This window comes from Epinephelus lanceolatus, chromosome 7, assembly GCF_041903045.1.
Source record: "Epinephelus lanceolatus isolate andai-2023 chromosome 7, ASM4190304v1, whole genome shotgun sequence".
In the NCBI taxonomy this organism is placed as follows: domain Eukaryota; kingdom Metazoa; phylum Chordata; class Actinopteri; order Perciformes; family Serranidae; genus Epinephelus; species Epinephelus lanceolatus.
This window is the reverse complement of record NC_135740.1, coordinates 14,175,058-14,201,945: the sequence shown is the minus strand read 5'-3', so window position 1 is coordinate 14,201,945 and position 26,888 is coordinate 14,175,058. Positions and strand designations below refer to the sequence as shown.

General features: G+C 41.0%; 3 protein-coding genes across 3 annotated transcripts; 1 reads left to right on the top strand and 2 right to left on the bottom strand.

Moving 5' to 3' along the window:
* Positions 1-2,022: 2,022 nt before the first annotated feature.
* Positions 2,023-4,535, bottom strand: pfdn6 (prefoldin subunit 6). The gene is made up of 4 exons (XM_033632819.2): positions 4,336-4,535; positions 4,059-4,129; positions 3,806-3,930; positions 2,023-2,323 (listed from the first exon to the last, which is right to left on the bottom strand). The coding sequence occupies exons 1-4, from the start codon at positions 4,397-4,399 to the stop codon at positions 2,203-2,205; spliced, it is 381 nt and encodes a 126-aa protein (XP_033488710.1). The 5' UTR covers positions 4,400-4,535; the 3' UTR covers positions 2,023-2,202.
* Positions 4,536-5,615: 1,080 nt separating this feature from the next.
* On the top strand, positions 5,616-8,805 carry mmgt1 (membrane magnesium transporter 1). Its single transcript, XM_033632662.2, has 4 exons — positions 5,616-5,748; positions 6,085-6,137; positions 6,253-6,356; positions 7,929-8,805. The coding sequence occupies exons 1-4, from the start codon at positions 5,670-5,672 to the stop codon at positions 8,083-8,085; spliced, it is 393 nt and encodes a 130-aa protein (XP_033488553.1). The 5' UTR covers positions 5,616-5,669; the 3' UTR covers positions 8,086-8,805.
* Positions 8,806-10,029: 1,224 nt separating this feature from the next.
* Positions 10,030-25,818, bottom strand: ints6l (integrator complex subunit 6 like). The gene is made up of 18 exons (XM_033632465.2): positions 25,518-25,818; positions 25,318-25,395; positions 21,968-22,117; positions 20,354-20,443; positions 20,020-20,203; positions 19,298-19,426; positions 18,523-18,686; positions 18,074-18,226; positions 17,667-17,799; positions 17,184-17,278; positions 16,971-17,081; positions 15,804-16,019; positions 15,560-15,686; positions 13,942-14,084; positions 13,577-13,808; positions 13,070-13,450; positions 12,862-12,955; positions 10,030-11,797 (listed from the first exon to the last, which is right to left on the bottom strand). The coding sequence occupies exons 1-18, from the start codon at positions 25,626-25,628 to the stop codon at positions 11,695-11,697; spliced, it is 2,694 nt and encodes an 897-aa protein (XP_033488356.1). The 5' UTR covers positions 25,629-25,818; the 3' UTR covers positions 10,030-11,694.
* Between the last annotated feature and the right edge of the window lie 1,070 nt (positions 25,819-26,888).

Here is a 26,888-nt window from a genome sequence, read left to right as displayed (position 1 = left end):
TTATCAGGGTTAATTAGTGGAATTTCTTGCTTTATCAATAGGGTTGGGACCATCAGTTGTGTTGTGCAGAAGTCAGGTTAATACACAGCCGACAGCCCTATTGGACAACTGTTAAAATTCATATTATGGCAAGAACCAATCAGCTAACTAAAGAAAAACGAGTGGCCATCATTACTTTAAGAAATGAAGGTCAGTCAGTCCGGAAAATTGCAAAAACTTTAAATGTGTCCCCAAGTGGAGTCGCAAAAACCATCAAGCGCTACAACGAAACTGGCACACATGAGGACCGACCCAGGAAAGGAAGACCAAGAGTCACCTCTGCTTCTGAGGATAAGTTCATCCGAGTCACCAGCCTCAGAAATCGCAAGTTAACAGCAGCTCAGATCAGAGACCAGATGAATGCCACACAGAGTTCTAGCAGCAGACCCATCTCTAGAACAACTGTTAAGAGGAGACTGCGCCAATCAGGCCTTCATGGTCAAATAGCTGCTAGGAAACCACTGCTAAGGAGAGGCAACAAGCAGAAGAGATTTGTTTGGGCCAAGAAACACAAGGAATGGACATTAGACCAGTGGAAATCTGTGCTTTGGTCTGATGAGTCCAAATTTGAGATCTTTGGTTCCAACCGCCGTGTCTTTGTGAGACGCAGAAAAGGTGAACGGATGGATTCCACATGCCTGGTTCCCACTGTGAAGCATGGAGGAGGAGGTGTGATGGTGTGGGGGTGTTTTGCTGGTGACACTGTTGGGGATTTACTCAAAATTGAAGGCACACTGAACCAGCATGGCTACCACAGCATCCTGCAGCGACATGCCATCCCATCCGGTTTGCGTTTAGTTGGACGATCATTTATTTTTCAACAGGACAATGACCCCAAACACCTCCAGGCTGTGTAAGGGCTATTTGACCAAGAAGGAGAGTGATGGAGTGCTGCGGCAGATGACCTGGCCTCCACAGTCACCGGACCTGAACCCAAACGAGATGGTTTGGGGTGAGCTGGACCGCAGAGTGAAGGCAAAGGGGCCAACAAGTGCTTAACACCTCTGGGAACTCCTTCAAGACTGTTGGAAAACCATTTCAGGTGACTACCTCTTGAAGCTCATGGAGAGAATGCCAAGAGTGTGCAAAGCAGTAATCAGAGCAAAGGGTGGCTATTTTGAAGAAACTAGAATATAAAACATGTTTTCAGTTATTTCACCTTTTTTTGTTAAGTACATAACTCCACATGTGTTCATTCATAGTTTTGATGCCTTCAGTGAGAATCTACAATGTAAATAGTCATGAAAATAAAGAAAACGCATTGAATGAGAAGGTGTGTCCAAACTTTTGGCCTGTACTATATATTACCGTTATACAAAAAAATAGTTTTAAATTTTGAATAGCCATATATTAGTTTTAAGCAGGTTAACACTGGATCAGAACAACAGCTTCTTTTAAGCAGGTTAAATGAAGCTGTTGTTCTGATCCAGTGTTGTCTTGTAGGCTTGCATGCTGCTGTGTAGGCTAATCTCCATAATTAGGCCAAAATGTCACCCAAATGTCACACTGTCATTTTCTTTTTTAAATATATTAATATATTTGCCTACTGGTGTATTAAAACCTGTAATGGCTTTGTCAGTCAGCAAAGGTTTATTAAAAAACAGGCTACCTCCGACCATAAATGTAAAGCCAGACTAGGTATCTCAGCTGGAATTTACTTTTACTTTAAAATTTAGTCTCCTGAGACCAAAGACGACTTTGTATTTTATTATTCATGTTGCTTAAATCCTCTGCTGGTGGTGGTGGGAGGGACAAAGCACATTCATTAATGTGAACAATGCTGCACCGCTGTGCTTTCTCCACCGGTGCAGCTGTGGGCGGGTCAGTGACTGCACAACATCTGCTCTGGTGGCCACCGGCCTGCCCCAGTAATTACAGCAAGTGTTCAACAGACACAAGCACACAGTGAGCCTGCTCGGTGGGATCTATCAGTCACAGAGAGGCTCTGCTCACACAATTAAAACTCAAAGACAAAATGAGGCCTTTCATGGAAAAACATGTTTATTATTAACAAGGGAAACGTCAGTGTAATAACAAATTAATGGCAAGATACAAGCAGAATTTACTCAGCCTATGTTGACGGTTTACATTATATCATGACTAACCCATTCTACTTATGTCTATGTGTGTCTGTGTGTGTCAGCATGCAGCTGAGTCACTTGGTCAGACTTTCCCAACAGCCAGGCCCTGAGCTCTCTGAAACTCCTGCTGTAGACTGGACAAGACTTCTCGATGCTGTTCAGATTTCTTTTCCATGTCTTTCAGGAGTGTCTCGTACCTTTGACTGTGAACAGGACAAAACAAACGAAGGGAAAAATGGAAGATTAATTTTACAAAATTAAAGAAATACCAGAATTAATACAAATAACCAAATTGTGTGTACACATTTTTACATACAATCATTGATATTATTCAATAAATTTAACTGAGTTTTATTTATAAAGCCCAAAGGAGGGATCACTCTTCCAGGACGGACAGATGTGCAATAGATGTCATGAGTACATAACAGATCAACGTCATAAATGTGCACTGATCCATGACAAAATGATACATATAGACAGATGTTTTTCAGTAACAGCAGTGATATTTAACCATGATAATAATTACTCTCACAGTTTTAAAGTCACAGCCAATAAAGTGTGAATACCACTGGGTGCATCACACCATGATAGTCAAGTTTGGTGTCCAATTTGTGAGTTTTTGCTTAAAAACATGATGGATGACTTGCAAAAAGTCTATTACGTTATTGGTAAACATAAACAAATTAAATTTCCATTAAATGCTCAGTAACAGGGAAACTGGATGACTGTCCTCAACATTTAGGCAAAAGTTAGCTGCATTCGTCAGCCACATCTGGAGGAGCGTCTGAAATGGGACAGGCCTGACTGGGCTATAATACAGAAACGTGAACTCTGGAAGACAGAGCCCTGGATTTAGGACATAATACCTGAAGCTGTATGAAGCAGGTTTGCATTAATCGTAGGATAAGTGCATACAGCATGTGGGCATTTTTCACGACTGGGAGACTCTTTTCTGCTTACCTGGTGGCATGGGAAGAAGCCTAATGATGACTCATAGCAGCTGAATATTTGCATGATAGGTTGTGTTGAAGGCTGTTTCCCTGTCTAATGAGTTTTCCCCTACCTACACCTAAACCTAACCCTAACCACTGAGGGGGGGTGCTATGCATTAACAGGCGGGGAAACAGTATTTGACAGGGGAGCACATTATGCTACAACACTAGCATCTCCTTCGGGAATTATAAAGTAACTTATTTAATAGTCCAATTGTCATGGGTCAGTTAGGACAACTGCTGCAGTGCCAGATTAAATGTCACAGTCAGGGAATAATATGCTGCTACTACAGCTCAATGCAGTTTAATTTAACCATTTACTTGTCACATGGAATTATACAAAGTACAACTCCAGTGAAATGTGATCCCATCAGCTCCTTTAACTTGTGCACTGTAATTTGGTCTTTTTTGCATCTTCTCACACATCAACATTCAATCAGTGACTACTATCAGCTGTGATGAGCCCTGACTACACTGAATTACAGAGAAAAATCTTTTCTCTTCTCCTCCATCATTATCAAAGCATGTGCACTCTGTCAACACGCAAACTGAGGGTGTCTGATCATAAGTGACCCGCATCAACTGAAACCACACTGACTTATAGATTAATTACACTTGTCTAGTCAAACCTATGTAGGAGGTAGCACTACTGGCATTGCCACTATAAGGTATTCCTCAGTGTTAGTGACTTACATCTCTCCGTTGATGTACTCCAGCCTTTTTGTGACCGTGGCTTTGGCCTCATCAAGGTCTTGCTTCACTAATACTGGGCCAATAAGCTTATAAACTGTGTTTGTGCTGTCCAGCAGATCAAGCTCCTGGAGAGACAGAGAGAGAGAGAAATCATATATTTAATACTGCAAACTCCTATATAGAAAATTAAAGTGTTGACACTAGCAGAGAAAATAGGTTTTATAAAGGAGAATGTGATGTTAGTTAACGTTACCTCCTTGACAATGTTGTTCTCTGTCAGCTGCGTCTCCAGCTTCTGTCTGGCTGACATGCTCTTGCTAACATCTAAACACAAGACAGGTATTAGTGAGTGGAGGCATTAATCTGTGTATTAAATAATTTGACAGCAGTATTGTTGCAACCACAGTCTAAACATACAGGAAATATCTAACGAGTTAATTTAACACACAGCTAGCTGTCCTAATATGGTCAGTTAGCTCGCCACAACATGGCACCATATGAGAAAGCATGCTATGCTAGCTAACACTCACCTTTCTGCATCTGTGAATATTTTTCTAATTCCGCTTTCAATTTCTTTTGAATGGCCTCTGCCATGTTAGCAGTCGACAAAGTGCTGTAGACTGAGAAAATATATCAAAGAGATAACGTTAGGTAGCTGAACGTGGTGTGAGATGAGAGCTGTGTGTTAGCTAACAGGAAAGGGCTGCGGCTCGAGCGGATGTTAGCTGACCCCTTCAAAGTAAGAGCACGTCAGAGTTGTATTCATGATAAATGAATTAGCACATATACATTACTCATAAATAAACATTAAAACCACCCCGTAGTGTGTATATTCATATGCAATATAATTTCTATATGTTTCATATAGCTTTTTAATGTATTTTTAACACAATGAAATATACAGAAAAAGTCGAGGAATAGATGTAAAAAAAAAAACAAAAGATGAAATTTAGCAGAAATGGTGTATATGATGCTACAACATAAATACAAAAAAAAGAAACGGAAAAACAATACGTGTGACATAATGAAAACAAACAAACGAAAACCAGGTAAACAAATAAGGAGCACATATAAGCAAAGTAGGAGACATTGACAGAGCAAGGACCTATATGTTTTCCATTTATTTTAGTCTTAAATTAGTTGGCAAAGCTATATGTAAACACAGTGAAAGATGGAGTACATCTTTTCCACCCACAATTATGAATGTAATATTTATCCAGAATAATCACAAGATGATCAGTATCTGAAATGTTTGTGGTTTGTCTATAAAATAAATGATATCAGTGGAACTAAATGATGGTTATGATGGATATAATCCATTTTTAATGACAGCCAATTGGGAATATCAGACCAAAACAAATCTGTATATGGACATTTAAAAAATAGATGGTCAATTGTTTCATCTTCTGAGGAACAAAAGGTGCAAGGGTCTACTTCAAATTGCATTTTTTAAAGGGTATATTGCTAACAGTATTTTAAAGTGGTTTTCTTTTGCTTTAGGAGCAACTGGACATGCTGGAAAATACATTTAAACGATTGTTTCCTTCAAGGGACCTCTTTATTATCCTGTACAGAGCACTAGTTAAATCGTTTTGTTTAAAAAAAACATACCAATAATTCTTTATCACGTTTTTATCCATCGAGTTATCATCACTAACTTTTAGAGAGGGCAAGCAATGTGTAAGCAGAGACAGTATGGGAATTGCTCTGCAGGTTTGGTCATACCCTTTTGTTGAAACAGTAGAAATCATACATCTTGGTTGGGGATTTATTTTGACCCCGCCATGGTTGCGGCTGTTTACGACACCGTTTTACAACACTGCTTTACGACACTGCTCACAGTTCCTCATCGCTCTGGATCAAGATGGCTTCGTCGTTTTGGAAAGGTGTTGTCGGCGTCGGACTGTTTGCCTTAGCTCATGCAGCTTTTTCAGCAGCACAGCGTAAGTTTCAGTACAGAGGAATAAAACATGTGTCTCGGTATATTTATATATTACCGGAGGGCTCCGGTGTCACCGGGCAGAGAGGTAAAACAGCGGGTTGGGCCTTTCGGTCCAGCAGCGGGCTAACTAGAAGCTAGCGCAGCTCAGCTCCGCTCACAGTCACTGACAGGGGTGGAAGACTGAAATCTGCATCTGTAGATAATTTGTAATCATATATTTTATCGCGACTTGTATATTAAATATAAGCTCTTGTTTATCAGTCGGTCTTAGCTGCTTGTCGCCACAGTGTCGTGGTGTTCGTGTGAATTGCAGCCTAACATATATTTCTCACCACAGATCGATCATACCTGAGACTCACAGAGAAGGAAAACGAGACACTACCAATTGATGTGAGTGCCTTTCATCCTATTGCAGTCCATTTTAAACTCCGCCGGCCTTTCACATCTAACCCCCAACTATGTGTCAAAGCCATTTTTATCAGTATGTTTATTTTTATGTCCGCAGATTGTATTACAGACCTTGTTATCGTTCGTGATGACCTGTTATGGTATTGTCCACATCGCCGGGGAGTTCAAAGACATGGACGCCTCCTCAGAGCTCAAAAACAAGTACGTTGAGTTGCAGCACCTTTGTCCCTTGGTAATGTGGTTGTTAGTCTCCTCTGCCACAGGGGAGACATGCTCACCACCTCACCTGCATTTATAGTAACTGCACTTGGAATCAATTCCCACAGACACACACTGAACCTCCCTGAGTTCATGTGTTGTTGTTTGTGACCTATATGTTGTAAAGGCCAGAGGTATCTTTATATTGAACACCATTAAGAGTGTTTGTGAAGATCTTCAACCACAATCTCAATAGCAGACACTAATATGTAATAATATAATATAATGGGGACACTGAAAAAACAGTCCAACACATGGCAGTAAAACATTTAGGTATTTAGAAAGTATGTGCATAATCTTTTCTCTAGGTAAGACCAAATGGTTAAACAACAGATTTTCAGATTTCATCATCTTTTCTGTCTGTCAAAATCATGTACATTTCCAGTTTGTTTTTTATATGTGTCCCGTGCCAAATCGTTCAGAGGAAGGCCTACGGTAGATGTAAGGGAAAGGATTGCTGAGCTAACTATTTATCTGTGTAATAACTGCATCAATACATTACGTGATGGTAGTTGAGGCACTTTGGTCTGCCTATCATGAGTCCAGTTGTAAAAAAAAAAAAAAAAAAATTGAATGGAAATAAAAGAAAATTTCTGTCTTTCTTTTCAAGAAGTGTTTATCCTGCAAAATATCAGGAAATAGCGATAAATGTCAAACACAGTTTTCCAGAGTTTTAGGTAGCAAAGTCACAAAGAAAGGAAAGCAGACATATTTTTTTTATTGTTAAAATTGTTATCCAATAAATTAGCTAAGCACTGGGTCTTATGCAACATTGTGCTAATGTTTGGTCTAGAACAGTGCTTTATTGTTTATATTTATCTATCGGAGCTGCAACAATTAATCAGTTAATCAGTTTGAGTGAATCATTAAGAAAAGTCAAAAATTCTCTGATTCCAGCTTCTTAAATGTGAATATTTTCTCGTGTCTGTACTCATCTCTGACGGTCACTGAATATCTTTGGGTTGTTGACAAAACAAGACATTTGAGGATGTTATCTTGGCCTTTAGTAATCACTCATTGTCATTTTTCACCATTTTCTGACATTTTATGGATCTAAACAACCAGTGGTAAAGTGGTAGTCAATGAAGTGGGTGTACTACAAGGTAGATGGGTAACCGAGGAGGAAGTGGGTGTATTTTCCTATATATTCCTGTCTTTTTGGCAGATAGATGGGTATACTGTAAATGGCCAGAAAAAGAGGTGGGTTTACCCTGTATACCTGCGTATACCCTCCACTACACTGCAAACAACCAGTTAACAGAGATCCACAGATGAATCGACAATGAAAAAACTGCTCTGAATTAGACTTTTATAGAGAGGAGATAAAATGTATTACAGTGTGCAGAGATGTGATCTGCCATTGTAAGAGCTGTCCCACATGACATATGCACCACAGTGCAGGCAGCTGCTGCAGTAGGAGTCCAATATGTGCATAACTTCCTGTTTGTCTCTTTGAAAGCAGAACAATATTTGTACAGTGCCAGTCTTTTCATAACATTATCATTTTTTCCCCAGAACATTTGATACACTGAGGAACCACCCATCCTTTTACCTTTTCAATCACCGGGGTCGGGTGCTATTCCGCACGCCAGAGGAGGAGCCCTCCTCCGTACGCAACCAGCAAGCTCTTCCCAACCCCATACGGCTACGCAAGCTGGAGCATTTGCACTGAGACTGGCCTTTCCTGCCTGTAACATTATCAACATCAGATAAGATTTGTTTTTGTTAGACAGAGGAGGCAGAGTGAGCATACACCTTCCTCTACTTTAATTTGTATTTGTACATAAACTAATATGCTGTTCAAACTTGCATCTCTGTCCATAACAGTGGTCACCACCATATTCAACACTGACTGTGCCAACCCTTCGATTTTTCAAGCAGACTTGTTTGTATATACAGTATGTGATTGCTTTGGAGTCTTAAGATACAGAGACATCTGCACTTTGTGTCCCTTCTGAACTGAACTGGGATAATGCTGTCCTTTGTATATCCTTCATACAAGGGGCATTTAAACGCCTGTTTCATTTCTGTTCCATTTCGACCACACATCAGTCTTCAGAAATTGTCTGGGCAGAATTTTGTGAACTGAGATGAGTTTTGTTTGTATGAACTGAGGACCTTTTATTTACTTGATTTCCTGGAAGCATAAAGCCTCATCTGTACTTCCTGTATGTATTAAAGAGGTTTGCTTTATGCAACAGGAAATCAAGTCGAGGTGAGATGTGAAAGCAGAAAACGTTAGGCAGCCGTTCCACTGATACTGTGAACACTAAGGCGAACTAGAAAGCAATGGTACATTCATTTGGGTGGAGTTTGTTTTTCCTTCATTTTCCATTTTGTTAAGATTCAACAGATGTTTTTAATTTAATAAAAGGCATACTGATTTTACAAAGTGTCTGAATCCATTCTTTTGTCTTTTATCCCTTATTCAGACTAGACAAGAAGGCTCAAATCTCTCTACTTCAATCTGTAGGGGCTGTTAAAAGACAAACAACCAGAAGGAATCTGTTTGCTACCCTGCTTAATCGGTGTGGAAAAAAATTGGTAACAAGTGCTGATGGTGTCACAGATTAACCTCCTTTATCAATAGGAGGGGAAGTTCTTAAAGTAATAATGACAATGCAGAAATGTGCCTGTGACCTTGTTGTTGGCTGCTGCATCACAGAAAATTTCCACCTAATCAGTTGTTCATGTCGCCTCTGGGTGGCAGTAGAAGAGCTTTTAGTCTTAAGTTGTCAAGGAGGCTGCACCAAATCAAGAAATTACTACTGTTGCAGCACCAAGTGTCTTATGTCTACTTCTCATGTTTGAGATGAGATTAGCTCCAAATAAAATTATTTAGGCTGTTTCTGTTGGGATTTATTGACTCATCTGATGTAATACATGCAAGATCACAGCTGAAGATTTGCTTTCATTTAAGGGAATTTTTTTTAGTGTGTTCTGTATTTGATGCAGAATACTGTGGAAAACCAAGGTTGAAAATTAGCACCACTCACCAGCCAAATACTGGTGAACTATGCAAGTGGCTGCTAGTTTTGCTTTGCTCACCTGCCAAAAAAAAACCAAAAACAATGGTAATGTATTGAGTGGCTGGTAGATTTTGGAAACCACCAGCCACAGTGACAGTTGGACAAAAATTTCATTTCCATCCCTGTGGAAAACCCCTTTTTTTCTTTTTGTTGCTTAAAATATGCCCCAACCAGGGCGTCAGCTCCCCTCTCAGGGTCTCAAGATGATTTAAAAAAACCCATTTCTACTGCACAAAATGTTTATTACACTTAAATCTGTACCTTTCCCCCCCTCTCAGTTACTGAATGATCTATTCAGAAAATATTCAGATAAAAGGACAACAGCCATTCTTTAGTTGGACTGGTCACCACCAGTGAGGACTGGTCCCATGGAGACACTGCTTTGCTCAGAAAAGGTTGGAGACAGCTGGAGTTAAAGGGGAACACCACCCAAATTAAGAAATGCAATATGGTACAAGCTGTACCAGACATTTGCATCTCTGAAACAGACACTTTTCATAATGCAAAAATATAAAATTGTTTTGGCATTGCGGGATAATAAACATCACTGAAAGGTAGAAAGACACACACTGACACACAGCAGGAGATACCATTCTAACTGTGGTTTATTTTTTGTTTTGTATAAAAAAGGAGTAGGTTCATAAAACTTTCCGTTTTATATATGTATTTAACCTGTTTTACAAAATTGGCTTTAAACATTTTGTTCAAAATATTTCTTATACTCTGAAATAAACAAATTCACAAAAATAATCTATATTCCTTATGAACATTAAAAAGTAGTGTACATCATCATAGAAACAAGGGAAACAAAAGGAGGAGCGCTAACATGGGTTTATGGAAAAAAGCAGCAGAGGGCAGATAACCAGCTGTTAAAATCCACAACAGGTGACTGTCGACCGAGCCCAGACAGATGCAGAAAGTCCTCCCAATAAAGTTGTGATTCTGGGAATCAATGGAGTGTTTGTGGGGGGAGATTTATTGGACTGTGTATGTTTGCAATGTGTGTGTGTGTGTGTGTGTGTGTGTGTGTGTGTGTGTGTGTTACAGCATCGGAGGAGTAAACTCTAAATGGATCCAAGCAGCTGCATTCACTGAACTTATGTTGTATTGCTGTCATGGCAGGTAGGAGGATAATAACGCTCTATTGATAAACCAAAGAACACAACTGTCTCGTTGTTTATCATGGACATAGTCCACATCCATCTCAAAACACTGATACGTCTATATACTGTCCTTTTCCTTCAGCTTTAAAAAGCACTGGTGTGTGATTTGTTTTCAAGAGCACATTAATTCAAACTGTCAAAATAGTAACAAAATGGACCCAATTTTAAAAGTCAGTTAGGTTAAGATGTGTGCAGGCTAACCTTATTTGGACTGCTTTTGGCTGAAAAATGCCAATTAGGGTTGGACGATATGACAAAATATAGCATCAGGTATTTTAGTGACTATATTCGCAAAAAAAATCCATCTGGGTTTTTTATTTTTCTCAATTAAACCTCCAGAAATTGATGATATGTCAGAATATACAGTGCAGTGCAACTGCAACATTAAACTACATCTGTGCTCATACATTTTGTCCATATCGCCCACACCTAATGCAAATGCATATCAGTATTAGCTGATATGGTGAGTAAAATATTAGAAAACAACAGAATCAGTTTGGTTATAAAACAAATAAAAACATCAGTGCATCCTTTCTGCAGAACATGAGGTGGACCTGGGTGCTAGACATAAATCTACGTGGATGCACAACATATTATTACTCGTAGAAAAAACGTGGTTCAGTCTTACAAACACTTTTCAGACCAGCTGAAGAAAGGTCTGTCAAAGAATAACAACAACAGGAATGTACCTGTCCATCCCTTGCTTTGCCACTGAGGCTCTGATGGCGTTTTGTGTGTGTCTGTCTGACGGAGTGCGTATGTGTGTCTGCTGAACAATGTGCGAACACAGACAAAAGCCATATGGATGTTTAAGGCATCTGTCAATATGAAGAGGATTATACTTTAAACCTCGTTCCTCATCTGTCCTTCAGTTAAACCCCTTACCCTCTGCCTCTAACAGGATGTGATGTAACAGCACAGGAACAATGGGAGCATCAGCTATCAGTGCATTTCTCCTTCACCCCCCCCCACAGTTCGTCAATTTGTCTCTTTGAGGCTAACCAACAAGCACGTCTCTTTGATGGTGGTGAAACTGTTGACAAAACAGGAGCTTTATTCCCTTTTCTAGTAACAGATGTGGCTTCATCACTAACTGCCGTGATCATTGGAGAGCTGTGAGGTTGTCGCTTCCCTCGCCTCCAACTCAGCGAGGGACGCCTCCAGCTGCTGGATCAGTACCCGCTTCTTGAACCTGCCAGGAGAGGTAAAGGGAAGTCAGAAGGATGAGCGGACATAAAGGAAGCAAGCTTACAGAAAACAAGCAGAGGGGATTCATGTAGGTAAACCTGCTTTAATATAATGTCAGTGCAGTGACACAGGTCTTAAGACTGAACAGGCATGTTCTGTGTCAGAGACAGGGTTATTGTGAGGCTTTAATCCCTTCACTTAAAGGAATACGTCACCCACAATATGATCACTTGTATATCGGTTACTCACCCTGTTACATTTAATTCATGAAGAAAATCTTGTTTATCTCGCATGCCTTCACAGTGAGCCAAGAATCCAGAGAAAATTCATGATGAATTCAAGTAAGAGGAGGCTGTGTTTAACATCAGCAAAACTATATCAAACAAACACATTAACACGCATATGAGCAGCACGCCTTCGCAAGTGCAGAGTTTAAACACTACTCGTCCATGTGTGAGACTGTTAATGCTGAAGTGTTTTAAATAGAAAGGTTCTCGCATTTGTTTGGGAAGAACTGAACATACGACCGGATCAGTGAGACCTGGATTATACTGCAAGAGTTGTGTGAGAGTTTCTACACTAATGTTCTGATATAGTTTTGCTGTTGTTAACACAACACAGCCACATTTTACTCCGATTCATCAAGAATTTTTTCCCTTTTCGTCTGCCCGGTGAGCATGAGCTAACACAGCAGCAGCTTATATGATGATATTTGATGCGGAGCTCATACTCCTGTAGCAGCAACAACTACAGCCCATACAGTCTGTGTGGTGTGGTGAGGTCGAGTGTGGTGTATAAATAGAGTTGGCAGTTCGGTATAACAAGATGTCACCAAAATGTTTGAAAGTATGGCTACACTACACACCACTTCATTCATGTTATGGGTATTGAATAAAGTACTTTTTTAGTATTGGTATCACTATATGGGTGCCGTTATTGGTGCTGGTATCATAATTTTTTAAATGTTACCCAGCCCTACTGTGGAGGCATGCGAGAAAAACATTTTGAGGGTGAAGTACTCCTTCAACACTGTATGTAAAAACATTAAAATGAGTCGCTGTTTCTTACCTGACGGCCTCTCTGATGGCATGTTGGATGAAGTACCTTTGCACATTAACTGATCCCTTCACCTGCTGCAGTAGACCAAGTATTGCCTCATAGTCTGACGAAGAACACACACACAGCAATGATTCAAATGTTTACAATATGACACCAGCTTTATCTGATTAGAATAACAATGAGCGTAATGTGATATGCTGCACTGGCTCATACTCACTTCGCCCAGGCTTGCGGACCTCCTTGATGACCTGACTTCTCAACTCTGCTTGGCTGCCATCTAGTGGGGCTATGAATATGGTCTCAAGCACTGCAGGGTCAGACTCAGTGTCCTCTAGCTGGCTCTGTGGACTCAGTCGGTCACAGTTGTGTTTGTCCTCCAGCTGCTGCTCATCTAGACGATCTTCCACAAGTCTCTCCTCCGTCACGTCGATGTCCTCTCCCCGATCTGTTGCTCCCAGTCCGGCCTTCTCCTCTAGGCTCAGTGTAGACGGGTTCTCTGCTACAGTGTCCATCTCAGCTGTCCAGATCTCCCCTGACTCAGGCTCAAGAATCCCGTCTCCGTTACTCTCAGTGACCACCGCGTTGTTGCCATCCACTCCTGTGGGTGCAACAAATAACAATTTAAAACTACTAAACAGTGCCAATTGTGCAACATTTTACAATCAATTCCTCATAGATACACACACAATATATGTTTCATGTTCTATAGGCATCTGAATCTTACCTTTGTGCTGTGGGATGGGTTTGAGGAGGTTCTGCTGCCCCTGAACCCCTCCAAGACTCTTTCCCGCCACCACATGGTTGGTGCTCGCTGGTGGAGTCTGTGGCCGCCGCAGTAACGGGGACATGCTCCGCCTTCTCTTCATAGTAGTACTCGAATTGGAATCCCCAGAGTTTCCTCGTTTCTTATTTTGAGGCCCTGCTACAAACTCATCTGCCTCATCGATCATCATCCCCTGAGATGAACATACAGCAAAACAAATCATTAAAGAATGGAGAGACTAAATATTGAATGAAGACATCTCTTAAAAGCCACATTGTGAATAGATAAAGTGCATTGACCAGTATTATGTGTTAATGTATATTTACCTTCTTATCCTGCTTGAAAGGATTTCCAAACGTGTGCAGGCGTTTGGGTTGGTCAGGGTCAATTTCTCTCAAAGGAGACGGCATCATTTTGAGGTACTCCTGATAGTTTCCCATCTGGGCCACCGGGATGCTGTGCAGATAGTCTAACAACCACAGGAAAGATTATTAGTATTAAATAAATACTTTAATAATAACAAAGGAATTCCATAGATGTTTCATACTGGTTTTGTGGGGATATTTGGTGATTTAGGTTCATATCATTGAAGTTCCTGCACACTGGTCCTTGCCAATGTGTAGGATTAAGTATCTATTAGTGAGGTTGCAGATGAGAATACCCCTTTGCTCACCACTCTCTTTCCAAGTGTGTAGAGAATCTATGATGGCCTTTGGGTAACTTAAAAACGCAAAGGGCCTTATCTAGAGCCAGTGGGGGATTTTTGTCTTTTCTGGGCTGTTCTGGGCTCCTGTAGAAACATGGTGGGCTCCATGGACAAGGACCCACTCCTCATTCTAAGCTAATAAAAACACAACAATTCTTAGTTTCAGGTGATTGTACGCAAACGAAAACACAGTTATGAGTATTGTATTCCATTTCTGCCAATATATCAACCTAAATCCTACACACTGGACCTTTCAATGGGCAGTGCAACCTTTGGAAAAAACATTAAAGGCAGCTCCATTATTTTTATTTTATTTTATTTTTTCTATCATTCTGTAGCTTCTCATCAGTGTCCTCAAATCCAAACATTTAAATTTTGGTCAGCGTATGTATGTCTTGCATCAAAATGCCATTTTCCCAAGCCCTTCCAAAAACGTTTTCCCACGTGACCTGACGTAAGTTTCTGCATCATGTTGTTGCTACATATAAAGCCATGTACTTCTGTGGATGCCACACGAGTTGGCTCCGGAAGCCACAGAATAACACAAACAAACCAACCAGTCGAGGCAGCAGTAGACCAGCAACTCCTGTGTGCTGCAAGATAAGGTTAATGTTTCTGTCAATGGAGTTTGGTGGCTTTGAAGAGAGTATAGATAACTGATTTAGTTCCCCATTAGTAAGGGCTCTCTGATGGTAAGATAGAGCAGCAAACATATTCTAAATCTCATGTACACTGATGCTGATTTTGATTGAGGATTATTTTAGGTGAGTCTTTTTTTGCAGGTGGCTGGACTCCTTTTGCTGCCGCCCCTGTCGACAGTCACCAGACTCCTTTGACAGAAACAGTAATATTACCTCGCTGAACAAGGGAGTTGCCGGTCTACTGCGGCCTCCATCGGTTAATTTGTGTTATTGTGTGACTCTCAGATCCACACTAAGGTGGCCTCCACAGCAGCACACTGCTTAGCATCTATGCCCAAATACTCCTGTCTGCCTCTCCAAACATGAAATGTGCCAACCGCCATCTACTGTGGGTAATACACTGACTGTGGTTCTATTAACGTGTTTATACAGTACAAATGCAGTATTATATTATGCTGAATCTCAGCGTGTCTTCACCTGGTTAAATAAAGATTTAACAATTTCATCGGGATAGGGGGCAGGACAAAATGATTCAATTAAAACTAATTTCAACATTTCATTTTTTTTAGATTTCCATCTAACAGTGGGATTTTATACCTTCATCTTGCCCTCGAATGTGTTTTTGTGAAGTCCGCAGCAAATTGGAGCGCATCCGGGTGAGCTGATCCAGGAGGTTGCGTCTTGGGATGTCGTATGCGTTTCGATAAGCTTGAGGTTTCACATCCTGCAAACACATCAGCATCTCCAGTCAGAGAAAACCCACCAAACGCTGCACTTGTCCTGTTTTTTTCCCTGTAACTTCTCGCCCACACAAAGTTTTTTATGCTTCTCAGAAATCTACCTTGTTGAGCAGGGCGATCTGGAAGCCAGCAAACTCTTTGAAGTTGACTTCCCCCAGGCGAAGGGGCCCCTCCCCGGTGATTCCCTGTAGCAACTGCTTGAAGTCCCGCCGGTGGGCCAGGGAGAGGGAGCTGGAGTGGTTCTTCACCTTTATGCCAGTTTCTTGGGGAGCCTTCTTCCCCACCGACACGATTAGACGATCTGATTCCATCTTTGCCTTTATACCAACAGAACAGGAAACAAGGAACACTTTATTTAACAACTTCATGGTCAGACGTTCAGTCGGAAATTAGATTTTGGTTTTCTCATGTTTGAGTAACAATATCTAAGATAAATTGCCTACTTTCATTTCATGAACATTCCTCACAGTACCAGTGCTGATTATCTATTGAGCAAACACAGAGCAGACATGATTTTTGTTTCAGTCTAAATTTAAGGTTCAACTTATAATTTGACCTGTTGAGTTTAAGATGAGAATACAATATAATACACAAATACAGTAGTTTAACAACTATATTCCAAATTACCAGTGTCAGGCGTACCTTTGACAGCATTAGAAATATTCAGTAATTTTCATTTAGTTATCACCTTAATCAATTCGGAGTTTCCATCTCATGTTTTGATTGCTGGAAGAAGACACACATCTATTTTTTTGCTCTGAAACTAACTGGCGCTCTGTCTCATGCTCAAAGACCCTTTAAAGGTGTAGTGTATAAGATTAAGTGGCATCTAGCAGCCAAGGTTTTAGATTGCAACCAACTGAAACGTCTCCCATGTGCCAGGCGTGTAGGGGAAATACGGCGGCCAACATAAATACACGAATGGCCTGATCTAGAGCCAGTGTTTGGTTTGTCTGCTCTGTGCTACTGTAGAAACATGGCAGTGCAACATGGTGAACTCCGTGGAAGAGGACCCGCACCATATATAGACAAATTCAGATCATTATAAGGCAATAATTACACAACAAATCTTATTTTCAGATGATTCTAAACTAAGGAAACCTCACCTTCTTCTTATATTCAATTTCTGCCAATATATCCTCCTAGATCTTACACACTGGACCTTCAACTACCGATGCAGTGTCTCAGCACCAGGCCATCATGCCTACTACACCTATCACATTGCTTGGAAATGATGTTAAGGGAACCTGTGTGCAGTGAGTCCATACCTGCTGGCTGAGCTTCTTCAGGTAAGAGATAACACTGTAACTGAGGCCACAGTCCATTGTGTCCGCAATAAGATTGGGTGCACCCATCATCCTCAATGCCTTTTTTAAGGGCTGCCAGAAGAAATTGTGGATGTTAGTTACATGCAGAACAAATACATAGCCATGTCTTAAACTTTTACGACAGGCAGCATAAGTGACACAGCGTTAGTTTACCAAGAGGTAGTATGGAGGCATTGTCTTCAGGTACATCTCAAAAGCCTGTCGCCACTTGAGGTTTGGTTTTAGTTTGTGCACTTTAAACAAATCATCTGTAAGGAGACAAAGAAAGGAGGAGAATAACATTTTAGCATTCTGGATCAGTGACCGCTCAGCCATCAACCTTCACCTCCTGCTGCTGAGGGCCGACTGCCGACACTACTCAGGACTACATACTACTTATCCTTTTAAATACCCCACACAACCCAAAATATTTTTTTTGAATAGTGTTATTATATATTAACTGTTAAGAAGTTGCTCTGTCATGAGCATGTTATTTGTGATTATGATTATAGCTGAAGATGTTTGTGGGTAAAAAGATTGCAGATGATGAAATGACCCAGAAAAGGACAGCTTTTTAAATTTAATATCAGCTGAGACCTACTGACCCAGAAGTTTTGAGGCCACTTCAAAGGAAATATTTGGTGCCATATGTCTTACCGAGGAGTGGGAGAAGGACAGGGTAGTTGTAAGGCATGACAAACAGGTTGACACAGGTGAGAGTGGTGCTGGCTTTAAGGTAGCCAAACGGCTGTCCCAGGTCACTTTGTTTCCCGCTGCTGTTAACAAACGCCTGAGGACAACAAGGAAAATTAGAGAGTTAAATATCATTTTGGTTATTAAGTTAAAAAAAAAACATAACTGAAAACATCTGCAGATCTGTGCCTAGCAACCAAGCTTCTCAAGCGAGGCTCATTGCTAATTCTCAACTATGAAAAGGTGAAAAGATTTTTTGACTTCAGCTAGCAACCTCATTATTTCTGGTTTTCAGAAAAGTCCCAGAGGCAACACCAGACACAGTGGAAACAAGCCAACAGAGATGATGGGTGTGTGAATATCGACCATACCTGCCAGCACATGTGTGGAGACTTCCTTTCCAAAACGAACTGGGTGAGTGGAGATGGCTCCAGTTCGTACTTGTCAAAGGGAAGCTTGTCAATCACCATGGGCTCACAGTCCACGCAAGAGAAACGCACCATGGGGTGTGCAGAGCGAGGTGGCTGGGTGCAGGACAGGGAGATAATTGAGGAAGCCGTTAGACAATTTTATCTGTGGTACAGACCCATGTGGTGTGTTTGCAAATGAAACTGATAATGGAGATCACAGGATGAGTTTGCAGAGTTGGACACTTGTTTATATTGGCTGTAAGTCAAAGTTAGACTCATGTTAGACCGAGAAAAAGAGGACTGCCAATAAAAGAGAGAAACATGAGAGAAAGTTTGTGTAAAACATAGCTCCACAACCTGCAGAATGACACACTAAAGGTGCTGCTGTGATATTTCAAGCCTCTGCTCACCAGGGTGGGAGAATTCTGGTCCGGCCAGAAGGACTCTGGTATAGGCCAATGCCCAACTGGGACCCCCGTCTTTGGGTTCGGTCGCACGTAGATGAGTTTGTGGCAACTGTGCCACGGCTGTGGGCCGAAGGATGACACAGAACGAACTGACTCCACTGAGTTGTCTGCAAAACAAACAAAGATAAGATGTAAGGGAGAACACATTTCTCAACCACTATCAAAGCCTGAGTCATGGATATGACTAAGCTTTCATCATCTTCTGAAATAGTGTTACACTCTCTCAAGTGCCTGAAATTGTCTGTTTAAAACCTTTGATGTTTCTAAACACATACATATAACTTTGAATCTCTTTGTGTGAGTGTGAGTCAAATTATCTTTACACAGCAACAATTTTTATATTCCTCCATGTTTGGCTGATCTAGTCAATGCACTCACTTCTCCTTTTAGTGCACTGTGGTGATCCAAGATAAGAAGATTCTCTTCTGCTTTCACCTGTTTCACTGCCCACAGTATCTTTGCTCTAACTTGCTTTATGAAATGTGATGAGATTATGTGCTCAGAAACTCAATAAAATATACTTCTTTCAGAGGGCGTCGGCCATTTGATTCATGTTTTATGAACTGGACCGGGCTCTTGAGTAGTGAAACATTTTGCGCATACCAAAATGTAATGACGGCAGTGTTGTTACTGGTGTTCATACATGATCCATTACAAAAGTTTGAAGGCAGAAGAAAGGTTAAGTTGTAGCCTTGTGTCCACTCAGTGTGCTGCTCACCTTCCCCGATGAGAGGCGGATCTGGCCCCGTCTTCTCGAAATTAATGACGACACCACTTTGAACCTTTTGGACCAGAGACTCCAGACACTGGTTCAACATCCTCTGTGTCCGCACACAGTACGATCGCCCTGAGAGAAAAACAGGAAGCACAGTTATTAGGGATGGAAGAAAATATTGATACACTTGAGTATGGCAACATTAGACCTTTGAATGTGTCCACTCCACCAAGTTCAAGTTGACTGATTTATCTGGCATTGTGACATGAAACAATGTTTTCTTCATTAAAATAAAAAATGACCACTGAGTGCCACAGGGGGACTTGATTAGCAAATCAGTACTACAGGCAGGACTAACACTGTTATCAAGATGTTGTCAAGTGGTGCACCTGAACCAGTGAGGGGTTATAACATTTATGGCGAGTGTTACAGACAAGGTAGAAGCTGCTATCAAGGGTGTTCTACATTGGCGTGTCTTCTCAATATCGTCCAACGTCGTATATTGTTTTACTTCACTATGCTCCATTCTTTGTTGGAGTGACTTCACATCACTGTGGACTTTATATGACATTAGATTCAAGCAGTTACGTTGGTTTCCAGTGATTAGTTAGAAAAAAAATCACACGGGAAATCATTCAGAGTGGACTCAATGTCAGAGTAAAGATGGAAACAGAGTGTGACAAGTTGACAATTCTGTCTGATATCAAGCAAGGAAAATGCCAAACCTCCAGTGACTTCACACATCTGGGTGATGGCAGACTCATCTGTGGGGACGCTACCGAGTTGCTCGGTGTCTGGTGTGGCTGCTCCTGGCAGCCTCAGCACCAGCGCGAATAGACGCTGGTCCCAGCGGAAGGGCTCCTTGGTCAGCTCGCTGCCTGCCAATGGAGAGTTCAGAGGCAGGTGGAGCTACACAACAAGACAAAGAAAGAAAAGGATAATGTGAAAACTGCCGCAGGCCACCATTTGCACAGTTTTACAAACATTAGCATTCGTGTTATTATACAGTCCAAACAAATCAGTACATAGCAGCACTACTGCGTTTGTTTGTGCTCTCACCTCATCTGGCACGCCAGAGCTGTGTGTAAGCTTGTTCCCATCAGTGATAGTGATGATCACAGATGGCTCCAAGAAGAAGGGGTTACGGCCCTGAGATGGAAAGTGTAACATTCAGCAATTAAATCCAAGTTCAAGCAAACACTGACCCCATTTATTCTCTGCTACACTGTTCACAGCTCTGCGTATCAAAAAGATTCCCATCTCCATAAACATCAAATGGAGCTGGTTTCCCATGCTTACGGTAATGGCAAAATGCAGGAACACTATTAAAACAGAGGTCCACTTAAACACAGTATTTAATAAGATATTAGCTTCAGACCTCTGTTATTAACCTCCTGAATACTAACATGAACTGTGTGTTGCAGCTTGTAATCTTTGCCTTGTGTCAGAATGCATCTGTAAGCTGCACAGTGTCCTTGTGTTACTCATTAAGGACAGAGGCCTCCACCACTGTGCTGTAGGGGTCAGCCTTGTCTAATTCAAACACACACACAGACTGCCTAAGTAGATTCACACACACATGCCAATGCACAGAACTTGTGTCACTACTTGAGCGTAGTAATCTCTCTCTGTGCCGTCCAGCTGAGGTTTGCAGAAACAATGTGTGTGAGGAACTGATGCTAACTGAGGAAGACTGAGTGGATTAAGCTGCAATTGAAAGTCAATATTCAACTCTTTGTTCCCGGGTAAAGGAGGGAAGAAGTGCCAGCTGAAAGCTTTGCGACAATCATTATCAAACCTTCATTTATCCAGGGAAAACACACACATATATAGTAGGGACTGGCTCTATCAGAAACGCTTGTTACACACGGTTACTAGCTTGCATGTCAGAATTAATTTTATCTTGTGAAATCAGCTTTAAGATGTTTCGCTCACGGACAGTTATCTTCCTCCACTTGTATTATTTTCAGCTTTTCTTTCTTGGACTAAAATCAGCATCTCTCTGTTTCTACATCCCATTATCTGTTCTACTAATTTTTACTGCTATGTTATGCTGATTATTTGAAATGTTAGTCTGAATTTTCAACATATCTTCACCCACATTTTCCTCAGATAAAAAGGCTGTCACAGGGTCTAAGTCTGCAGTTCACCTGACTCTCATTGGCCTGTTTATGCTTATAAGCCCCAGTTTGAAAAATCACACAAGGCAAAAGAAATGCCAATACATATCACAATAAAAACTCTTGATGATTACTGCGCTGTAATTACCGATATTATAATATAGATTACCAATCCACAACTAAATATGGCACGCCACTTTCTCATAATAATTTCAATTAGGGCTGCAACTAACATTTTTTCATTATTGATAAATCTGCCAAGTATTTTCTTAATTGTCCACCTGCCCAGGGACAACAGATGCAACTGTGCAGCTATCTAACTCCGGGGCAATTACTTTTAACTGTGTGCTGTCCCTGCAAAAATAAACATTAAATTAATTAGTCTATTAATTCTTGGTCTATAAAATGCCAGGGAATTGTAAAAAAAGCGAAACATTTGGTATCTTTGCTCGAAAAAGCAACAAAAAAACAAGCGCAGTTTTGGCTCTAGTTAAAATGAAACAGATGAAACTGCTGCCAATAAATGCATGATAGGACGTTGGTGCCAAAATACCTGTCCGTAGTTGTCGATGCCCGAGACGAGGCGGTTGAGGTTAAGCAGGTCGAAGGCTGTGCGGAGAGCGTTGCCTAATGTAGTCAGCCCAGATGCCTGCAGGTTCTTCAGCTCGCACATGAAGGTGGCATGGTTCTCCTTCCAGCCTGCCTGAAATACACACACGTTGACAGCGTGTTGAATGAACTGCACGGCAAACAGCTGTACAACTGAGCAGCAGAGGAGGCCTGAGGTCATAGTGCATGGTGAACAGCCACAAACCAAAATAGATCCACACCCACAGATACCCATACTATGTAATTACAAAGAAAAACAGAACGAGTTTTGTTCACTGGCAACCACAAACTGATTCATGTCGAGCATGTGACTGCCACCTTTGGTAAAAGGAGTTGATATCTTAGCAACACATTGATTCTGTGCAACATGACATAACAGCAAGCATAAAATGAGATCAGCTTGTGTCAAGCTCTGGGAACAGAAGATAATATTGTTGAAATTCAGGCCCACATTTGAGCTGGGAAATGCTGTTTAAGAAAGAGTCTAATTTCATACATGACAAGCATCCAGAAATACACTTCCTACTGCCGCCTGTCCTCTGTGACAGAGATACACTCCCACAGGAGAGGGTGTGGGTGTGTAGCTGCTCTTGGACTTTTCTCCAGCAGGGTCAAGTACCTTACTGCTGCGGCCTCGCTTAATCTAAGGATGACCTGCAAGCTTACCACTTCCTTTATCAGGAGAGGGAGGGGGGAAGAGGCTGAAGACACAGAGAGAGAGAGATGAAAAAACTTGAAGCGCCAATGTCTGCTCTCTGAATCAGGCCAGTGAATCTAGATTTTTGGATTATCATGGGATATCATTCCAAAGCCATGATTTGGGTGGAATTTCTAGGAAAGCTCAGAGGGTTACATGACGTTAGATAAATATTGTAGAGTCATACGAGCAACATCACTGAGCAGCTGAGGCAGAACTGAAGGGGGAAACACATTCACAGGGCTGGTAATAGACCCAGACATAAACCCTTGCGTAGGCCCGTAGAAATGTAAGGCTTAGCTTGCACTCAATAATTCAGACTACAGAATATTTCTATTTTCCTCTCACCCAACCTCCTCTCTCTCCCTCTACATCAACAATTTATTGCCTCTGTAACTGTGCAATCAGAGTAGCCCCATTCAGTATAACCTTGTCCTTTCATCATAATCCTCAGTGCACAAAGCAGGCAGAGACAACAAAGGAGAAGGCAATGAAGACAAAGAGAGGAAGAGCAGGAGGGAGACGAGTTGAGAACACACTTTACAACGGGGGAATAGCACTTCTTGGATTATTTGGCTAAACACAAGACTTATTTCAGTGGGACGAGAGAAGCAATGATCTGGACTGGGCAAATACTGCAAGGTCAATAGCTGAATGAAGTAGGCATCAATGACAACATCCACTCAAAGTATTTCATCATGACCCAGTCCTACAGTAGCAGAATAAAAAGTATGCAATAATGTTTTAAGTGCTGGGGCACTGAGCTCAAATTGGTTCTTTTGGAGGTCAATAAAAGAGCCACACATAAACCCACAGTTACTTTGCTTCTTGCACTGCTTTAAATATTTACACTAAGCAAGGCTGCACATTAATTAATTAAAAAAAAACAACCTTAAAAGCTGTGTTGAAAGTACACCAAATATTCTGCAACAGAAGTACTACTATTAATGTTGTGTTTAAAAATGTTACTTGAGAAAAGGGAAGTGGCTACTCTTAAAAATAGCACTGCTCATCTGTCAAAAGTTTGGATATATACTAAAATCATTATGCAAAAAAAAAAAAAAAATTAATTTCATTTTTTATCCAGCGTGGGTTAAGAAAAATATAATCAAAATAAAAATGTAACAAGCCCTAGAAGACTACTCAAAAGTAAGACTGAATAAATAAATGATAGTGAGCTAAATATTTAATTGATTGTACGAGACAAAATGTTTTTTTATATCTCTGATCAGCTTATGAAAAAAAAAGAATTCATTTTACGCCCTGAAGCTTAATTTTTCCACTCATTTCTCCTATATTCTCACCACTGGCACCTGTTTAATTATTCAAACATTTCCCATTCTCTTTCTTGCTAGCATCATAATTACAAGTGCATCCATAATGCCTGCGCATATAAATGAAGAGTGTAAAATATCATACTATATGATTATATAGTTTGTATCTAATTATCATGAGACAGAGTGTAATATTGTGGCCTCTGGTCTTGTGCTATTTAAAAAATTAAGCTGTTGGAATGCTAAATACACTGAAATTTTCAGGAGTATTATCAAAAAACAAGAATTGTTGAATTAGCTGGTTATTACAGGTATCTTATCACTTGCACTGTACTCCATCTGTCTTTTAAACCGCATACCAGCTACTGCTATTAAAGATGAAGTAATCAGTTACCTTCCAGCTCTGGCATTTTGTAATTTGGTCATGAGGCATGCAAACACAGAATAAGACTTTACAAGGAAAGAAAACTATTCTACGTGTTGTGAAGCATTAATGATATGGGATAGACTGAGTACTGCAATGCATATTGTGCAGGGAGTAGTAACAGTGTTGTTTATGGACAGAGTTAGACAAGCCAGGAGATCCCTAATACAGACCAGCCACTAAAGCAGATCAGGGACCTCAGGGGTTCCTGTGGGTACTAAGGATTGTATTTTATTGGGCATAAAAAGCTCAGAGAGGGAGATGTGTGCCAGGTCGTAAAACAAATCAATTGATTACTGGGAGGATAGCTTTGCTGACATGAAACCCCTGAAATTATTGCAGTGATTCACAGGTTGTGTGTTTGGTGTTTTCTTGCCTGTGTGTGCATATATGAAAACTAGAGAGTGTTTGTATGCGGGGCCATTATGCTCATAGTATCGCTATGTCAAATAATTATCATATGAATAATGATTATTTTCTTCCAGCGAACTCACATAAAAAAAATCTCATGATGAAGAGGGCTTATCAACTTTCAGCCTAGACTGGCCAATGGTAATGCGTGGATGGTGCAGGGGGAGGAGTATATGATGATTGGCGGGCTCTTTGACCAATCAGGACACTGTACTTTTAAAAAAAGAGCGACGTCATAGGCGATAATAAATCTCTCCGCCTCCATCTCAACGCCCGAGACTTTTCTCAACACAAAAGCAAAATGTCCGCTGGATGGTCGAAGGCAGTGCAGCTCCGGGTCTGCGGTTATTTGGAGCAAAAAAAGGCCGTTTTTTCGCCACCGGGAAGCCGCCCAACACTGACTACAAACCAGAAGGACAATAAAGTCTGACTGACAGAAAAATACGTTGGACTTGTCAAATGTAAACAGTGTATCAGTTGCTAATTACCTTCACTCCGTATGGTGGATCATCGAATGTAACTAGCATGTACCTGTCGCCTCTACTAGCCGGGTCTCGGGCACGCAGCTGTCAAAAAAAGAAAACCAAAAACAACATATATTAATTTCGACCGACCTTGCCCAAGGAACCCTAAGCTCAACAAAGGTGCATACTTGCTGGAAAAAAGTCGGGGTAAAATCATTCGTTACCTTCATAAAGACCTCAACCGCGCCTTTAGCAACGTCCAGATACGTCGTACCCAAATAAGTGCGCTGATTCATAGAGGCGGACGTGTCTAACAGGAAAAGTAAAATAGGCATTTTAAATGTAAAGCCGCGGCTGTATGCTTTTCTAAAATTACTGTTATACACATGTGACCTATCGTGCGGCCAAACAGTTCACACATGTGTGTATATATATTTGTTATAATAAGCCCCCCCCTCCAGAAGAGGGCCGTTGCCTCTGCTCTCTCTCTATCTGCCTTTCTAGAGCTCTGTCTCGGCTCGCGCTGTTCAACTTCTGCTCCTAACCGAATGGAACGCCCCGCTCCCTCCACTGCGACGCCATTGGCCGAGCCCGATTCCACTGACCACGCCCCCAATAATATATAAATATATAACGAGGTCGCGATGGCGTGTGTGTATACAGTACATCCGCCTGCCGTTTCTGTTGTATGTATGCTAAAGGGGTGGGTATTCAAAAGTGTTGTCCATGGCGCTGTGATCCTCACCACAGAGTAGCATATGTGTCCGGACTGCATCAGACAACTGATAATACGCTAGCTGTATAGATCATATTAATAGACATGAATTGTCTTGCCAATTCCCTCGCATCCCGCCCCCCTCACACACACACACACACACACACACACAGCCTCTCTCTTTCTCAAATCCAATCTCTCTCTCTTTCTCCCTCCTGTCACTCTCATGCTGCGTTCAAGGCACCTCATAAGGTTCGTCCTTCCGCCTCTCCAACACAACATAACAAGACCACGTGCAGTTCCATGGCCTAACCAAGACAACAAAATATTCTGGGACTGTTCTTTCTGTTCTGTACTTGTCAGAGGAAAGGGGGTGGGAAGTTGAGGGTGACTTCCTGTTTTTTTTTTGTTTTTTTTTTTTGGTTTTTTTTTTTTATCTTCCCTAAAGCTGCAAATATTTGAGCCTCCCTGAGTAACTGGCGGAAAATGTCTGACCCTCCCTCCACCATAAATTAGTTATTAGATTTTTAAGTATCGTTTGATGTTTGAAAGTTAAAATGTTATTGATGATGAAATCCTGGAATTAAACTCATCAGGCATGCTGATTAGTTAGTGCAAATGGGTTATTTTGGGCCAAATATTAAATGAGATGTAGAATAAAGGAATTTTAATAATCACTATTTTAAGCTGATTTTTTTGTTTGTTTGACAGAAGCATTCATGGCACGTGATGTGTCCAGGGACCATCCCTTAAAAAAAATATCTGTGGTAATATAAATACCAAATGCAACCATTTACCTTTGTAAGCCCCTCCCCTAAGCCAAAATATAAAAAGATAAGTCCCTCCCCAGTGCTAAAAAAAAAAAAAATTCACATCCCCC

Bases quoted from the DNA above. Each gene is read 5' to 3' on its own strand.
- pfdn6 (XM_033632819.2), bottom strand. From the start codon at position 4,399: ATGGCAGAGGCCATTCAAAAGAAATTGAAAGCGGAATTAGAAAAATAT. The intron at 4,130-4,335 runs GTGAGTGTTAGC...TCTTGTGTTTAG, and splicing joins ATATTCACAGATGCAGAAAG to ATGTTAGCAAGAGCATGTCA. The intron at 2,324-3,805 runs GTAAGTCACTAA...TCCTGTTCACAG, and splicing joins GAGTACATCAACGGAGAGAT to TCAAAGGTACGAGACACTCC.
- mmgt1 (XM_033632662.2), top strand. From the start codon at position 5,670: ATGGCTTCGTCGTTTTGGAAAGGTGTTGTCGGCGTCGGACTGTTTGCC. The intron at 5,749-6,084 runs GTAAGTTTCAGT...TTCTCACCACAG, and splicing joins AGCTTTTTCAGCAGCACAGC to ATCGATCATACCTGAGACTC. The intron at 6,138-6,252 runs GTGAGTGCCTTT...TTATGTCCGCAG, and splicing joins ACGAGACACTACCAATTGAT to ATTGTATTACAGACCTTGTT.
- ints6l (XM_033632465.2), bottom strand. From the start codon at position 25,628: ATGCCTATTTTACTTTTCCTGTTAGACACGTCCGCCTCTATGAATCAG. The intron at 18,687-19,297 runs GTGAGCAGCACA...TTTGTTTTGCAG, and splicing joins TCCGCCTCTCATCGGGGAAG to ACAACTCAGTGGAGTCAGTT. The intron at 17,279-17,666 runs GTAAGACATATG...GTCTCCTTACAG, and splicing joins TGTCCTTCTCCCACTCCTCG to ATGATTTGTTTAAAGTGCAC.